Source organism: Cetorhinus maximus, chromosome 14, assembly GCF_964194155.1.
Source record: "Cetorhinus maximus chromosome 14, sCetMax3.hap1.1, whole genome shotgun sequence".
NCBI lineage: Eukaryota > Metazoa > Chordata > Chondrichthyes > Lamniformes > Cetorhinidae > Cetorhinus > Cetorhinus maximus.
In genome coordinates this window covers 39,395,775-39,413,985 of record NC_135892.1, presented here as the reverse complement: position 1 = coordinate 39,413,985, position 18,211 = coordinate 39,395,775, and the positions used below count along the sequence as shown (strand labels likewise).

The following is an 18,211-nucleotide window of genomic DNA, read 5'->3' as shown; positions in this document are numbered from 1 at the left end:
CCTATTGAAAGGTTAAGCTTCCCATGCAATAACCACGTATAAGCATGGTTCGGGTCTTCTGAAGGGTCCGATACGCAACAGCAACGATCATCTCTACCTTTGAAGACTTGATGTGACAATATTAACATGTAATTGTGTACGCCTATTATTTTGATTGAGTGTTTTTGTTCCTTTTGATGGCACCATTTTATATTGGTGCATTAGATAAAGGCAGAGAAAAGTTCAGAGGCATTTATTTCACATTTTTACTCTTGTTTTGTTTGTAGCAACTATGTGTTCAACGCTGGCAAACTTAGAAGGAGAAGAGACTTTCGAAGCCTCCATGCTAGGCCAGGCTGAGGAAGTGGTTCAAGAAAGGATATGTGACGATGAGCTGATACTGATTAAAAAGTAAGTGGGGGTGGGGGGTGAAATGTGTTTGCTTTGCCATCAATACTCTAGATTTCCTTTTTAAGGATTTATCTTCATTCACTTTGGACATTTTTTTCTGTTCTTGAACATTTAGATTTGCAGGATTACTTCCTTGATGTTGCCCTTCTAATTAGCTTAGCAGCATTGGTTTATTGTAGGAGGTGGAGAGAAAAATTATTTGTACCAAATAGTTTGACGGTTTAAGTCTCAACTCCAGTGAAAGCAAAGGGTTTTAAGTGCATAATGAAATTTGTGCCAAAGTTTTGATAGAAATTAACAGAACTTTTGTCAGATGTCAGTTTGCTGCAGTAAACACTCATGAATTGTTTGGTTGCAGCGTTACCAGTTGTAGCTTAGCTCCCTTTGGTGATTATTTGCTCTGGTCTAGTTTTTCTAGATTGGCTGCTCATGTTCTATCAATATAGTGGTGTGAGCCTGGAAAGTTCGTATTAAAGGCTTTTTTGTGTTTAGGCTTCATAGATGAGAAGAATATTGTCAACTGATCAGTAGCAAAAACCCTGAATAATTTTTGCTGTCTGTAGTTTGGAGTGAGGCCATTGTTACACTCCTGTCCCCCGATTGGATGACTTGAATAGGAGCTCCCTAATGTGTAAGACTGTTACACAAAGCATTTCACAAACTAAGTCACTGGGAGAATCCATTTAGCCAATGCCTTCAAGCAGGAAACGAACAGCCATGTTAATACTGTTAGGTTTACAGTTAAGCTGAACTTCAGGCTTTGAATATTTATGATTTATGGCTATGTGATTAAGTTGATAGAATTGCACATTATCTGAAGGTTTGTTTGCAATACATGATGCTGAAACTCCCATTTATTTGCTGCTACACTTGCATCAGTAGTATGAGCAGTTATACGTGTGGGATAGAGAATATTCAGTCTTGTGCAACTGAAAGACACTGCAGTTGTGTTTAACAGAGCATGGACTGTACAGAAATCCTATTATTTCAATCTTATTCACCGTACAATCTGATGTAGAGTAGCAGTGATGACATTTGCCTCTTGAATTCACATTTTGCTTGGATTTTGATTTGGTTGCTATATTCCTGCTGTGTTAGCTGTACCAATGCAGATAAAATCTGTTGTATCAACCTAATCAAAAAAAATTCTTGAATCTCTTGAGTCAGTTTGTTCCTGACTTACTTCATAGAATCATAGGATAGGTACAGCACAGAAGAAGGCCATTCAGCCTGCTGTGTCCATGCCAGCTTTCTGCAAGAGCAACTCAGCTGGTCCCACACACCTACCTTTTCCCTGTAGCCCTGCAATCTTTTTCTCTTGAGGTAATTATCCTTTTTGAAAGCCATGATTGAATCTGCATCTACCACACTCTCAGGCAGTGCATTCCAGGTCCTAACTCCTTGTTGCTTAAAAATGTTTTTCTTCATGCTGCCTTTAGTTTTTTTTGGTGTCCTATAGTTCCTTGACCCTTCTGGGAACAGTTTCTCCCTATCTACTCTCCAGATCCCTCATAATTTTGAACACCTCCATCAAATCTCCTCTTAACCTTCTCTAAGGAGAACATTCCCAGCTTCTCCAGTCTATCTGCGTAACTGAAATCCTTCGTCCCAGGATCCATTTTGTAAATCTTTGCTGCATCCTCTCTAATGCCTTCATATCCTTTTTGATGTGTTGTGCCCAGAATTCGACAATATTCCATTTGAGGCCAAACCAGTGTTTTATAGAACTTTGCTTTTGTACTACTCTACCTCTATAAAAAGCCCTGGATCCCGTCCATATACTTTTTATTAACTGCTTTCTCGACCTCCTCTGCCACCTTCAACAATTTGTATACATTTACCCGCAGGTCTTTCTCCTGCTGCACCTCCTTTAGAATTGATCCTTTAGTTTATGTCGCCTCTCCTCATTCTTACCCCCAAGATGTATCACTCAAACTTGTTCAAAGCCGTTTTTGTTGCCCATTCGGATGTATTGCATCTAGTGTTGAGCCAGTAAGCTGATTTGATGTCAAATTAATTACTTGGGGAATGGTTCATGTTTGATTCCTGATCAAATTTAAATGATGTGCACAGTATTGGCCCTGCGTATGACCATTGGACAAGTATGTTGTCAGCCTTTGCTTTGGTTTCCATAGTTGATTAGGCTTTTGATGCTCATCCACCAGACTCATCAGTCTTTCATCCATCCTCATTCCGAGGGTTGGCTGCACTATGATCAAACTTTCTCCAGTGAGTTCTATTCCCCCATGCCCTCAATGCCTGTCCCATTGCGAGATCAGTCCAAAACATTATCAATCAATGCCATCTTGGGTCTACCTTGCGCACACTTTCGAGGTGTTTTACCTTGCACTCTCTCTATCCAAACACTCCCCTCTTTTTCATGTCATATGTCCAAAATACATGAGCTTCCTGAAATCACTGCCTCAAACAAATTTTGTCCCACCACCACCGAGTATTGGACGCCTGTTTACACCACGACCTGCTGCCATCAGATCAGGAGAGATGCTAATGGGAGATGGAGAGAGTTACAATTGTAGGGTTCACTATATTTAAAAAAAAAGATTTAATGGGTCTGAAACAAAAGCAGCTGGAAAAACTCAGCAAGTCTGACAGCATCTGTGGAGAGGAAGACAGTTAATGTTTTGAGTACCTATGACTCTTCATCAGAAGATGGGTCTGAGTTGTGAACATGGAGTTTGTAATTGGATCTTATGAAATGTATGCTGCTTTCACTGCCCCAGTGATTTATGGGCAAGCGCATCCCATAACACCAGAAAAGATACCGGGTTTGATTTTTTTTTAGCCTGTACTTAATTAGCTTGTCTCAGCTGGGGTGGTTTTTGGGACATTGTTTGTCGCCTTGATGCCCCTGGGAATCCTAGGTTCCTGCTGTTCATTGATCCTTACTGGAAAACTAGAAAGTGCACGTGAATGGATGTTGGGCAAGCTGAAATCAAGATTGATTGCAATGTCCTACAGAATTGAAGGGCCTAGTGTCTAGGTACTTGTGTGAAAAATGACTATTTTAGGCAGGTGCCATTGAGACTGCGCTATTAAGGAAGTGCACTCTGGTAAGTGTGTCCAAGGGAAGGAAGAAATTGGTAAGATAGAAAATTATATTGGGCTGAATCTTCTGGCTGATGTGCGGATAGCGGAGCTCGCACGTCAGCGCTTAAAATGTCATGCGTTGATGTCGCGTGTGGCATCGCAATGTTTTGGTCAGCGGGCGTGCTATGCAGTGCCACGTGCGCCCACCATTAATTAAAGGCCTTGTTAAGGCCATTAAGTGACCAATCAACCAGGATTTTGAGGGGCTCATGCGAACTCCAGCTCGGCGCACGGTCCCAACGGGCAGGTGGGTAAGTGATTTTTTTCACAAACCTCATCCAGTGGCAGGATGAGGTTTGATTTCGGTTTTAAAATACTTTAAAGTTTTTGTGTACTTCATTAACATGTCCCATCTCGTGTGACACTTTCACATGAGAGGGACATGTTAATGATTTTTAAAAATTTTTCTACTTGAACTTTCACCACCTTTCAGCAAACTCCCTGAGGCACCACTTAGCCTCCGGGAGATGTGCGCTCTTTCGTGCACTCTCGCAGTTGGGAAACCTCCCACCCAAGCACCCGCGTAAAATGGCGGCGGGGCCCGTCTCGGCGGCGGCGATCGGCTGCCTGCCCGCCGCCAAGTCGGTCGGGCCCACCCGTCCATCAAGGGCAAAATTCTGCCCATTGTGTGTTTGGGAAATAGTCATATTCCTTATGTATGCATAAAGATTAAGCTCTTGTTAAGAGGATTTCTTTTTGCTGCTCATACGTGAGGCATAGAGGTGCAGGAGAATGAAGCATCATCTTTCAGCATTCTATTTGCAGAATAAAGCTTCCTTACTCTTCATGAAGTTTAGAACTACCCTGTACTACCATCAGTTTGATCTTTTTTTACCCTGCATACTTTTGGCCTTTCTGAGACAGTTAACTGATCATTTTTTCACCATTGTGTATTCTAAAATTGCACCCTGCTTGAACAAAAATGGACATTTCTTAAGCTATGGAGATACTAAATTAAGTGACTTAAGATTTCAAAAAAAAAACAAAGCCTGGAAATACCCCTTATCCTAACTTGTACCATATCCTGCTCACCATTGCCGATCTATATCTACTCCCAGTTTGGCAATGCCTGTTTTAAAATTCTCATCCTTGTGTTCAAATCCTTCCATGGTCTTGTCTCCCCCTATATCTGAAATGCCATCCTGCTTTACAACATTTCAATCCTGGTGTCTTGTGCACTCCAGTTTCTATCATTGGCACCTGCCTTCAAATGCCTAGTCGGTAAGCTCTGGAATTCCCTCCTAACTCTCTCCTTCTTAAAATGCCCTTTGACCAAACTTTTGATTACCTGTCCTATTATGTCCTTTTGTAACTCAGTGACAGATTTGTTTAGGCAACTGTTCCTGTGAATAACCTTAGGACATTCAAGTTTCATATAAAAGCAAGTTAATTTTTGATATTATAAAACTAAATTCTCAAGTGCATGCAGTGTTAGAAATCGTGACTCCTGCCTGTCATTAAGCTTGATTGCCTCAGGTTTAAAATTAGTTGAACCTTTTTTTGTTCATTAACACACGCTACCATTTTGATGTGGCTTTTTCACTTTTTTTTAAGCACAAAGGCCCGTACTTCTGCTTCCATCATCCTGCGTGGAGCAAATGATTTCATGTGTGATGAGATGGAGCGTTCCCTCCATGATGCACTCAGTGTGGTGAAGAGAGTCCTGGAATCCAAGTCGTTAGTACCAGGTGGTGGTGCTGTGGAAGCTGCACTCTCCATCTACTTGGAGAACTACGCAACTAGTTTGGTATGAGTCTAATTTGAATATTTCTGCAAAAAGGGCATGATTTTTCTATATATGTTTTCCTTCCTGGTCATTTAATTTGTTTATTTAAGCCCTGTTTTCATGGTGTCCTTGGCCCATACTAAAGCTCAGGAACTGTAACTTTTGTTGACCAAATGTTAACACCCATGGCAATTTAAACTCTTGAGTGAGGGTATTGAGTGGTCCCTGCATTTATATCTGAAAATACAACCTTTAATTGTTCAAGCAAAAGATCATGACAACCAAATGTGTTGCAGGAAGAAATTAATCTTGGTTGAATGTGGTGGGGGATTGAGAGGAAGATATGAAAAGGTAAACTGAGATTTAGGTAGAAGAGAAGGATAACACTTATTTATACTTTTTTATTTCTATCTCAGAGAACACTCCCTCAAGATGGTGGGTTTTTTAAAAAAAAACAGTCTGCCTTGTGCAATACATTAGCCGTAACTGATTATTGTGCCTATTTAGTTGTAATATTGAGAGGAAGTTGTCATGAAGAATGCCTAATGTAGTTGAAAATTTTTTTTTTGCCTTTCAGGGATCACGTGAGCAGCTTGCAATTGCTGAATTTGCCCGAGCCTTGTTGGTTATTCCAAAGACTCTGGCAGTAAATGCAGCTCAGGATTCCACAGACCTGGTTGCTAAACTCCGTGCATTCCACAATGAAGCCCAGGTAAACCCCGAGCGCAAAAATCTCAAATGGTAAGTACATTTTTTTGTTACAGATATTTTGTGCTATTAGCCACAGCTTTTGTATAGTATACTGCTGGTGATTTACTGGTTACCACAGTGAAAGGATATCTATTCATCACTTTTTTGTAAAATCCTCAAAGAGTTGGGTTTTGGTTGCATGGCTCCCTGGGCTGGCAATACGTGGATTCACTTTCACCCATCCAAACATCTTGATTTTCTAGTATCGTCTGGGTAGCTGTCCTTGTGTTGTGTATTCACAATGGTGGGAAATCCTCTGCTTCAGAGGATTTAAGAAACTCATGCAAGAATTCCCAAAGTCTAAGTTCAGAATACTAATGGAAAAGTAGGAATAGATAGGAAAGTATTTGAACAAACGGACATATACAAAAACGCAAATTTACTTGGAAGTATTCGAAGTCTGAATTTTTAAAACCCAACTTGCAATTTAATAGGGAATTTCAGGATATTGACCCAATGACAATGAGATCAGGGTGGTATACTTGAAAATTATAGTGTTCCTTCTAGGTAATACCAGGGTCGGAATGGAGAACTGGGTGGCCAATTTTGTTATTTATCTTTGATAATGGATGTTCATTCCTTGCCAGATTGATTTCTTTCTGGCAATTAAGACCTTGTTATTTTTAGCCTGAGGTTTAGGCCCTCATAGCAAGCTTGGGCTACTTCAAAGTGGAAGAGGAAGGTGGTAATGATGACTGAACAAAAAGACCTTGAATAAAGAGTTTTCAAATTACTCCAGCCCCAGAACACATGGATTAATTTCTCCAGTGTGACTCCTGTCAATCTATTTGGGGATTAATGCATCCTGTTAGCTTCAGATTGGCTGAACCAGGCATTGATGCTTTTGTCATTTTTTTCCATCTGCCATTTGTGATGGGAGTGGGGCTCCAAAACTACTGCTGGGTGGTTTGGGCATTCGAACAGTTAAAGTGCATGATTTGGCCACCGTGAGGTTTATTCAATAAGTGGGTAACTAAGTGTCCAGTTTAGATATGCACAACCATGCAGAAATAAGCTATTTAGTATTTGCCCGCTTCATTCTCCAAGAGGAATCAAGAATCATCCCTTCCTGCTATGAGGTAATCCAAAATTATACTTCACTGTCAGAGCTCCATTAAAATGCATTGGATGTAATCTTTTTAAATGCAGATTGTGAACACAGGAACAGAATTTGCTGGGCATCTAATAGTATCTGCCACTAGTTGGACTTTCTCCTGCACCCTTCCACTCAAAACATTTTACTCTCAAAGTTGCTGAGAGTGGAAGCTGATAACTATGCAGTGAAGAAAACATTTAATTTAAAAAGATTTAAGGATTGGGAAACAAACATAAGGATTGAGAAGGAGAGCGAATTCAATGTTAAGTCAGGTACAGAAGGAGCGGTCCGGGGTAGTTAGGGAATGATTGAGTTGAGAGACAGAGACTGGATGGAAAAGTTTTTAAAAAAAAAAAACACATTTTGAACATTGTTGAAATCACTCCAAAATTTATAACCTGTTGGAATGAAACGCCACACTTGTAATGGTTGATTTTTAGTGCCAGAGGATAAATAACAATTGTCAAAAGGATTACTTACACTTGAAATAACAAGACTTGACTTTTTGTGGTGAATTTAGTTTGTATCTACTGCACAAATACAGCAGCTTTTTACAGCATTCAGTGCATCTCAATAGTGTGACAGACAGCAAAATTACATTTTTGCATAGGCAACTTTGACACCAACTTTTGGCTATTAGTGTTTAACTGAGCATCTCCTTGACTGAAATTACTATAACATTTAATAAATAACAGGTGCTGCCATTAACCTTGCCTTTATTTTAACAAAACACACTCATAATATTGCTGAAAAGAGAGGAGTGTTGCTGAAGCTTTTCATCTTACACCCATCAGGCACAAGAATGCCAAATTTCAAAGATCACAACAATTTATTCTACAGGAGAAAAGGCTGCTGATTGGTTGGCAAGTTGACTCTGGCTAAGATGTTGCCATGGGGAAAGTTCATGTTGCAGGCAATTTATATCATCCTCAATGTGTGCCACTCCTCCAAGTTTGATATCTGCAGATTTTGAAATTCTTCTCCTGTATTCCAAGATCCAAGTCATTTATATATAGCCAAAAAAAAAGTAGTGGTCCTAACAACTAACCGTTGGGGAACACTACTGTATACCATTCTCCAGCCTGAAAAATAACCATTTCCGACAACACTGTTTTAGAGTCATTTACAGTGCAGAAGGCGACCATTCAGCATATCGAGTGCATGTCGGCTACCCGCAGAGCAATCCAGTCAGTCCCGCTCCCCACTTGATCCCCGTAGCCCTGCAAATTTGTTTCCTTTAAGTGTCCATCCAATTTTCAACTTACTGTTTCACATGGGCAGCGTGTTCGAGATCATTACCACTTGCTGCATTAAGAAGTTCTTCCTCACATTTCCCCCTGATCTCTTGCCCAAAACCTTAAATATGTGTTCTCTAGTCCTTGTACCATCCACTAGTGGAAAGAGCATTTCCTTGTCTACCTTATCTAAGCCTGTTGTAATCTTGTACACTTCTATCATATCTCCCCTCAATCTACTTTGTTCTAAGGAGAACAACACAAGCTTTTCAACCTAACCTTGTAGCTAAAACCATCCCCCAACATCCCTCGAACCATTCTGGTAAATCTCCTCTACAATGTCTCAGAACATTCACGTCTTTCTTTAAATATGGTGATCAGAACGGAATACAGTTAGTTGGGACCTCTAGTTGGGACCAACCAGAGCTTTATGCATGTTTAACAGAGCTTCCCTGGTTTTGTACTCAATGAAGCCAAAGATCCCTTATGCTTTGCTAACTGCTCTCTCAATATGTCCTGCGACCTTCAAAGATCGATGCACATGCATCCCCAAATTCGTCTTTCTTCACACTGCACCATTAAGCCTAGATTGTCTCTCCCTATTCCATCCGTCACAATGCATCACCTCACATTTCTGTATATTAAATTCTATCTACCTCTTATCTGCCCATTCTGTAAACTGTGTGTGCCGTGTTGCAGGCGATTTGTTTCATCCTCAGTGTTTGGTAGCGTCAACAAATTTTGAAATTTTACTCTGTATTCCAAGATCCAAGTCTAGCAAAAGAAGCAGTGGTCCCAGCAACTGAATGCAATACTCTAGTTGGGACCCTTTGGGAACACCACTGTCTACCATCCTGCAGTCCGATAAACAACCAAATGACTTGATGCTTGCTATCCTTAAGCCAATTTTTAAAAATCTAATTGGGCACTGACTTTTCTATTCCTTGAGCCTCAATTTTGTTAACCAGCCTTTTATGGTACTTTGACAAAAGCTTTTTTAAAATCCATATAGACAACATACACCACATTCCTTTCATCAGCTTTCTCTGTTATTTAGTCAAAAAATTCAATGAGATGAGTCAAGCATGATCTGCCTTTTACAAATCTTGTGCTGGCTCTCCTTTATTAATTCAAACCTCTTCAGGTGCCTGGTGATTTTTTGTCCCCCCCCTGATTATGGGTTCCAAAACCTTACCCGCCACTGATGTTAAATTAACTGGCCAGTAGTTGCTAGGACTGTCCTTACACACTTCCTGGAATAAGAGTGTCACATTTGCCACTCCCCAATCCTCTGGCACCTTCATATCTAGGGAAGTTGAAAGATGTAAGACGAGCCTTCCACTACCTATGGTCCCAATTCCTTTAGCAACCTGGGATGCCAGCCAGGTGATTTATCTACCCTAAACATAGTAAGCCTTTCCTGCCTCTGAATTTCCACGCTATTATCTCCACTCCTACCAATTCTTCATCAGATTCCCATTCACGAAGTACTCATTAAGTACTCTAGCCTTATCCTGTGTCTTTAAGCATAGATCACCTTCTTTATGCCTAATAGGGACCATTCCACCTCTTTATACCCCCTTACAATTTACACACCGGTAGAAGATTATTGGATTCCTTTTTATGTTGACCGACATTTCATTCTCATATTGTCTCCTTGTCAGTCTTATTTTCCACTTCACCTCCCTTTTCAGCCTGTTGTATTTGACCTGGTTCTCACTTGAAGAATTCACCTGACATGCATCATCTACCCTCCCTTTCTTGTTTCATCATAATGTCCATTTCCTTTGTAATCCAAGGAGCCCTGGTTCTGGTTCTCCTACCTTTCCCCTTTTTTTGGAGTTCTTACTGTCAGCCTTTGGTTTAATTATACCCTGGCTAGACCTCTTTTCGCCACATGAAATTAACCCTCTTCCAATCTTGGGGGTGAGAAATTTCTCACATTTGGCGATTTCTGATTCTTCAAGTATGGAATTCCTCCCTTGGAAATTATTTTCTAACCTCCACTTGACCTTATGCTTTCAGACAATGCTTAAAGTGGCAATCTGGTTGCAATTAGCTGCAGTCTGTGAATTTCAGAGTTGGGAGCCCCATCATAGCTTGTACTGGTATCTGAACCCCAACTGCCGCTGCTTTACCTCGCATCAACCCAGACCCAACTGCCACACTCATCCCACCGGTCACCTTCAGCTGCTGGCTGCCTCATGGAGCTGTGGGGTTCGACAGACAGTGGGACGGAGTGGGTGGGGTGGGTGGTGATGATGGTAGTGGTGAGCAGAAGAGCCAGAGTCTCTGGTTGCATTGAATTGGTGCTGGTTTTCAGTCATGGTGACCTGGCCATGAAGGGGCCTTTGGGCCCAGGGCAGCTTGATATTGTAAGGCTGTTGGAAAGGCCAGGCTGACCAATGAGTGAGTGGGGCGAGGAGTTTTGGGAGAGGGGCTGTGAGTGAGTGGGAGGAGAGGGATGGGAAACCGGACTGCTGAATGAGAGAGTGCAGGAGGCAGGGACTAGGTGTGGTTGGAAAGAGGAATGGGGGTGTGTTGGGGGTGAGGGGCTTCACTGAGTCTTCTGTCACCAGGGAATATGGAGAGCTTGGCTGAAACTTGCACAGGTATATAAATTGGTTTTCCAAAGTGGTTTAGAAACACAGATTTGCATATAAATATGTATTGTATGTGATCTATTATTATTATTGGCTGTTGCTCACTCACGATGATCATCATCTTCCATGAGTCCAAAGGTGGCTGATGGGGTCGATTTGGGATCTGCAGACTTTATGGCACATAGGGCATTTATTTTCTTGTGGGATGTCTTTTTGTGAGTTATTGGTTTGGGTCATGATGTGTTTTTCTTGCTTTTCCTCTTTTTGTTGTCATTGGGTCTCAAAATCCTTTCCACAAACATTGCCGCCATTGGTTCAATCCAAGGCGACGGTCTCCCAGGAGTTGATGTCAATGTTGCATTTCTTTATGTCGGCTTTCAGCACATCCTTTAAGGGCTTCTTCTGCCCTCCCCTGGTGTGTCTGCTCTGATTGAGTTGGGAGAAGAAGACCTGCTTTGGGAGCCTGGTATCTGACATCTAAGCTGTATGACCAACTCAACAAAGCTGATAGCAGATGATCATAGCCTTGATACTTGTGGTGCCTGCTTGTGAGAGGACACTGTTGGTGTGTCTGTCCTCCCGCTCAATATGTAAGATCTGCAGGCAGCGTTGATGGTATGACTCCAGCGCTTTGAGGTGTCTCCTATACATTGTCCATGTTTCTGCCCCATACAGTAAGAAAGGGATCATGACTGCATGGTAGACCATGAGCTTGGTTTCAGTTTTGATGTTGCAATCTTCAAACACTCACTTCCTCAGGTGGCCAAAGGCTGCACCAGCAGATTGCAGGCATTGTTGGATTTCTTCATCAATACCAGCCTTCTGTGAAAGATAACTTCCAGGTTTTCCAGGCACTCATCATGAATCCTAATCAAATGAGGCTGGGGCATATGCATTTGGAGCTTGCTGTTGAAGGACTTTGGTCTTCTAAATGTCGAGCGTAAGTCCCATCTTCTCATATGCCTGAAGAAAAATATCGATTTATCGATTCTCTGGAGATCCATTTCTGATACTGTAGCATCATCGGCTCAATGACTGGGGTGGGGGTGGTCTTAGTTTTTGATTGGAGTCTTAAGATTGAATAGTTTACTGTCCATTTGATAAGCTGCACTTCAGCAGGGAGCTTGTCTCTGGTCAGACAGCACGGCAGCAAGGAAGATCAAAAAAAGAGTTGGAGCAATGACACAGCCTTGTTTTACTCCTGTCTTAACCTCGGGTCTGTAATGGATCTATTGCTGAGGATCACCACTTATATATCATTTAAGCAGGCGAATGATGGCAGTGAACTTTGGAGGACATCCATACTTCAGCAGAACCTTCCAGAGTGCCTCATGATTTAGAGTCGAAGGCTTGTGCCAAGTCAGAAAACACTATGTTGAGAGGTTGATGTTGTTCGTGACTTTTTTCTTGTAGTTTGACTTTATTAATTGTATACTAATGTTACTATACTGCTTCATTGCTCTGTTTTTGCTGGTGACTGGGATCAGACTCATTTTCAAGAGGCTTTTTTATATGTATATTTTTGTTCATGGGGTGTGAGCGTTGTTGCCGATCCCTAATTGCCCTTGAGAAGGTGGTGACGGATTAAAATGGAGTCACATTAGAAGATTGTTTGTGAAGCACTACAGTAGTCCTTTGCTTAGCGTCGCATGTACTTAATCCAGCAAGATCATGTTATGTTGTTAGTATGGACTTCATCCTGTATTACTTGCATTAACTGCATTGAATGCTGAAATACTCGGGTCACTTTGGTGATTTGATATAAATGCATTGGTCCACAGTCTTGATGGTAATAGAAGGTAAACAAAGGGAAAACTAATATTTCTACTCACTTGAAGTCTAATAATTTCACCCATACGAAATGGCTTAGAGCATTTGCATTTCACTACTGGTTATAAAAAAGTTACATGATCACTTGTTACAAAAAAATTTCAGACCTTTTTGTCTTCAGCCACTTTCATCCCTGCAATCTAGATTTTCTACTTTGTACTATTCCTTGATTTTCTGTATTCCAAAACTAAACCTTACGATTTGATGATCACTCTACCCATGCGTTCCCTCACAGACACTTGGCCTGCTTGGCTCACCTTATCCCAACACCAGATCCAGCAATGCTTCCTTTCTAGTTGGGCTGAAAACATGTTGATCAAGAGAATTCTCCTGAACACGTTTTATAATTCATCCCCCTACTTACTGTTATTTTAACATGAGTTACACAAATATTGGTTAGGATAAAGTCCCCCAGTATCGCCACTGCACATCGGAGTCACTGCAGAGCATCAGGGAGGGTGAGAATTTCCTGAATTTTGTGTCGCAGGAGGTGTCCACTCCACAGGCAGTAAGAGTTCAGGATAGTAAGTGAGTGGCCACTAGGAAAGGGTGGCTTGAAGCATGGTGCAGAAGGGAGGGCCTCAGATTCTTGGTGTATTGGGATCAGTCCGGGGCAAAAGGGGCGGGTTGTACCTCAACAGGCATGGGACCTATGTCCTTGCGGAGAGGTGGTTGGGGAGGGTTCAAATTAAATTTGCAGTGGGGTGGGCACCAGCTTAAAGAAGTAGAGAAGAGGAATATGGCGCATAAAGTTAGAATACTAGGCAGTGCAAGAGAAAGGAGTAGTTCCACATGAAATAGAAATGAACTAAGGCATTAAGTGGGTTCAGAGTATGGAAGAAAGTAATAAAGTTAGTGTTTTATTAACTGCACATATATGTGAATGCATGGAAGTGTGGTAATTAAGATAGGTGCAGATAGCCAGGTGGAAATATGTAGTGGCTATAACAGAGACCTGATTCAAAGAAGGGCAGGTCTTTAAATACTCCTGTATACAAGGTGCTCAGGAAAGAGAGGGAAGGAATGAAAGGGGGAGGGATGGCAGATGACAGTACTGATTAAGGATAGCATAACTGGAGAGAGATGTCCAAAAGGGGTCAAGGATAGAATCTATTTGGCTAGAGCTAAAGAAGAAAAAAGATGCAGTTACATTGCTCAGTGTAGTCTATAGGTCTTAAGTCTACCAAACAGTGGGAAAGATGTAGAGGAACAAATTTGCAAGGAAATTATCTAGAGGTGCAAGAATTATAGAGTAGTTTTAATGGAAGACTTTTTAATTATCCAAATATACAGAGGGAGGAGATGGCATAGTGTTATTGTCACTGGACTAGTAATCCTGAGACTCAGAGCAATGCTCTGGGGACCCGGTTCGAGCCCCACCATGGCAGATGGTGGAATTTGAATTCAATGTCAAAAACCCATCTGGTTCACTATGTCCTTTTAGGGAAGGAAATCTATCCATCTTTAACTGGTCTGGCCTCCTCATGGCATCAGAAAACCTGCTGATTACCGCATACCGCCCTCCCTCAGCTGATGAATAGTGCTTCTCCATGTTGAACACCACTTGGAGGAGGCACTAAGCGTGTCAAGGGCACAGAATGTACTCTGGGTGGGGGGGACTTCAATGTCCATCACCAGGAGTGGCTCGGTGGCACCACTACTGACTGAGCTGGCCGAGTCCTAAATGACATGGCTGCTAGACAGAGTCTGCGGCAGATGGTGGAGGGAAAAACATACTTGTCCTCATCCTCACCAATTTGCCTGCCACAGACACATCTGTCCATGACAGTATTGGTAGGAGTGACCACCGCACAGTCGTTGTGGAGACGAGGTCCTGCCTTCACATTGAGGATACCCTCTACCGTGCTGTGTGGCACTACCACCGTGCTAAATGGATTTCGAACAGAGGCGCCGTGGGCCATCAGCAGCAGCTTAATTGTACTCGAATACAATCTGTAACCTCATGGCCCGGCAAATCCTCCACTCTACCATTACCATCAACCCTGGTTCAATGAAGAGTGCAGGAGGGCATGCCAGAAGCAGCACCAGGCATACCTAAAAATGAGGTGTCAATCTGGTGAAGCTATAACACAGGACTACTTGCATGCAAAGCAGCATAAGCAGAAAGTGTTAGACAGAATTAAGCAATTTCATAACCAATGGACCAGATCTAAGTTCTGCAGTCCTGCCACATTCAGTTGTGAATGGTGGTGGACAATTAACTCGCTGGAGGAGGAAACCCCACAAATATCCCCATCCTCAATGTTGGAGGAGCCCAGCACATCAATGCAAAAGATAAGGCGGAAGCATTGCCACAATCTTCAGCCAGAAGTGCTGAGTGGATGATCCATTTCGGCCTCTTCTGGAGGTCCCCAGCATCACAGATGCCGGTCTTCAGCCAATTCAGTTCACTCCATGTGATATCAAGTAACGGCTGAAGGCGCTGGGTGCTACAAAGGCTATGGGCCCTGACAATATTCTGGCTTCAGAACTTGCCGTGCCCCTAGCCAAGCTGTTCCAGTACAGCTACAACACTGGCATCTACCCAGCTATGTGGAAAATTTCCCGGGTATGTTCCATACACAAAAAGCAGAACAAATCCAACCCGGCCAATTACTGACCCATCAATCTGCTCTCCATCATCAGTAAAGTCATGGAAGGGGTCATCAACAGTGCTATCAAGTGGCACTTGCTTAGCAATAACCTCACTGATGCCCAGTTTGGGTTCTGCCAGGGTCACTTAGCTCCTGACTTCATTACAGCCTTGGTTTAAACATGGACAAAAGAGCTGAACTCGTGAGGTGAGAGTGACTTGCCTTTGACATCAAGGAGCCCTAGCAAAACTGGAGTCAATGGGAATCGGGGGAAACTCTCCACTGGTTGGAGTCATACCTAGCACAAAGGAAGATGGCTGTGATTGTTGGAGGTCAGTCAGCTTGACTCCAAGACATCTCTGCAGGAGTTCTTCAGGGTGGTGTCCTCGGCCCAACCGTTTTCAGCTGCTTCATCGATGACCTTCCTTCCATCATAAGGTCAGAAGTAGGGATGTTCGCTGATGATTGCACAATGTTCAGCACATTGGAGATCGAGATTTTTGCAGCAACAGAGAGGATATGTGAGGATAATGCTGATAATGGAGTGTATATGGACTTCCAGAAGGCATTAATAAAGTGCTGCATAACAGACTTGTGGGAAAAGCTATAGCTTATGAAATAAAAGGGACAGTAGCAACATGGATATGAAATTGGCTGAGTGACGAGAATCACAGTAGTGGTTAATGGATGTTTTTCAGACTGGAGGAAGGTTTCCAGTGGAGTTCCCAGGGGTTGGAGTTGGGATCCTTGCTCTTCCTGATATAAATTAATGACTTAGACCTTGGTACAGTTTCATTGTACAGGGTACAATTTGAAAACTTGCGGACAATACAAAACTTTGAAGCATTGTGAACTGAGGAGGATAGTGTAGAACTTCAAAATGACATAGACAGATTGGTGGAATGTTCAGATCAGCAGCAGATACAATTTAACTCATTTTGGTAGGAAGAACACAAAGACAATATAATATAAAGGGTACAGTTCTAAAGGGGGTGCAGGAGCAGAGGGGCCTGAGTATATGTGTGCATAAATCATTGAAGATGGCAGCAGTGGTTGAGAGAACAAATGATAAAGCACACATCATCCTAGGCTTTATTATTAGTGGCATAGTGTGTAAAACAAAGGAAATTGTGTTAACCTTGTATGGAACACTGGCTTAGCCTCAACTGGAGCATTGCTTTCAGTTCTGGCTTTTGGAAAGATGTGAAGGAATTGTAAAGAGTGCAGAAAAGATTCAGAAGAATGATCCCAGGGATGAGGAACTTCAGTTACATAGATTGGAGAAGTTGGGACTGTTTTCCTTGGAGAAGAGAAAGTTAAGAGGAAATTTGAGAGGCATTCAAAATCATGAGAGGTGCTGACAGAATAGATAGGGGAAAACAGTTCATATTGGTTAAAGAATCGAGAACAAGAGGGCACAGATTTAAAATAATTATGCAAAAGAAGCAATAGCGATATGAAGAAAAATATTTTCATGCAGTGAGTGGTTAGGGTGTGGAATGCGCTGCCTGAGAGCATGGTTCAATTGAGGCATTTGAGGGAATTGGATTGTTAACTGAAGAAGAATCTGCATGGCTGTGTGGAGTGGCACTAGGTAAATTGCCCCTAAGAAGAGCCATTGCAGACATGACCTCCTGTGATGTAACGATTCTGAGATTTCCCTGCAGATTTGCTCCTCTGTATCTCTGTCTCTATTTAGAGGCCTAAAGAATATCCCCAGTAACATGATCTTTTTGTTTCTCAACTTAACTTGCCTTGTAGGTTGGCTATGTAAATAGGCTGCTTGTTTATCATGGTGCTCTGTCTGATTACCTGGACTGGTTTAATTTCTTCTTTGAACCAAACAAAACAACATTAATCTTTATTTTTTTTGTACAGGATTGGTCTTGATTTAATAAATGGAAAACCAAGGGACAACAAGCAAGCTGGTGTATTTGAGCCAACTATGGTCAAAACAAAGAGTCTGAAATTTTCAACAGAAGCCGCAATTACCATCCTTCGCATTGATGATTTGATCAAACTTTATCCAGAGGAGAAACAGGACAAGGGAAAGAGTTACCATGATGCAGTTCAAAGTGGAGAGCTTGATGGTTGAAGAATGAGTTTTAAAAGTTATATCTATAGCCACAGTGTTTGTCTTCTGATGTTACAGAGTGCAAAATACGAAGTAAAATGTCACATTTTCTGCTTTCATTTATTGTTTGTTTTAGTGGCAATAGTGAATATTTAAATGTTTCCAGTATCTGCAGATTACATTCATTGTTTAAAAAAATTAGATCTGTGCAAAGTTCCCATAAACCAACCCCATTCATTTAGAGTTCCTTATAAGTAAGTTGGGGAAGAGCATCACTATTTTTCTTGGGGAGCTGTTGGAAACTACAGGATATACTATCTTGTTTTGTCTTGCACAGGATTGACACTCATGCCTTGAATAAAGTCTGTCAAACTAATTTTCCCTTTTTTTAGTCACACTTTGTCTGGTTCTATATGCAACAATAGAATTTTTGATTGCTGCCTGTGGTGTATCTCCAAGTTCACTGGAACATTTTGACCTATTTCATAAGTAAAGATATGCTGAAATGGATAGTGCAGACCTGATAGCAGTTCGATCTCCTCTTGCTTTGACTCATCTTGGGTGGACTTTGAGCCCCCAGCCACTGTGAAATGAATTGAAACAAAGTGAGTGTTGGTCAGAGAAGCTATTCTGAACTTAATGTTACTTGTACTGAATAAATTGACGTCCATAACTTCCTAGGTTGAGACAGCTCAAAATATTTAGGAGAAGACAATATAGTAATTTTACTTGTGCATACCTAAGCAATATGCATCAGAAATTAGGCTGGCATGTTTAGGACTAGCTTACTATGATTATGAACTTC

The 18,211-nt window shown here is 41.8% G+C and overlaps 1 protein-coding gene across 2 annotated transcripts in view; it reads left to right on the top strand.

Annotated features, from left to right (window-relative positions):
- Positions 1-17,510, top strand: part of tcp1 (t-complex 1) — a 49,334-nt gene extending 31,824 nt beyond the window's left edge. For both annotated transcript variants that reach the window (XM_078556802.1, XM_078556803.1), the window contains 4 exons: positions 267-390; positions 5,053-5,245; positions 5,802-5,965; positions 17,211-17,510. In XM_078556802.1, the coding sequence (XP_078412928.1) occupies positions 267-390; positions 5,053-5,245; positions 5,802-5,965; positions 17,211-17,427 (698 nt within the window). In that variant the 3' untranslated portion in view covers positions 17,428-17,510. The remainder of the gene's footprint in view (positions 1-266; positions 391-5,052; positions 5,246-5,801; positions 5,966-17,210) is intronic.
- The last annotated feature ends 701 nt before the right edge of the window (positions 17,511-18,211 follow it).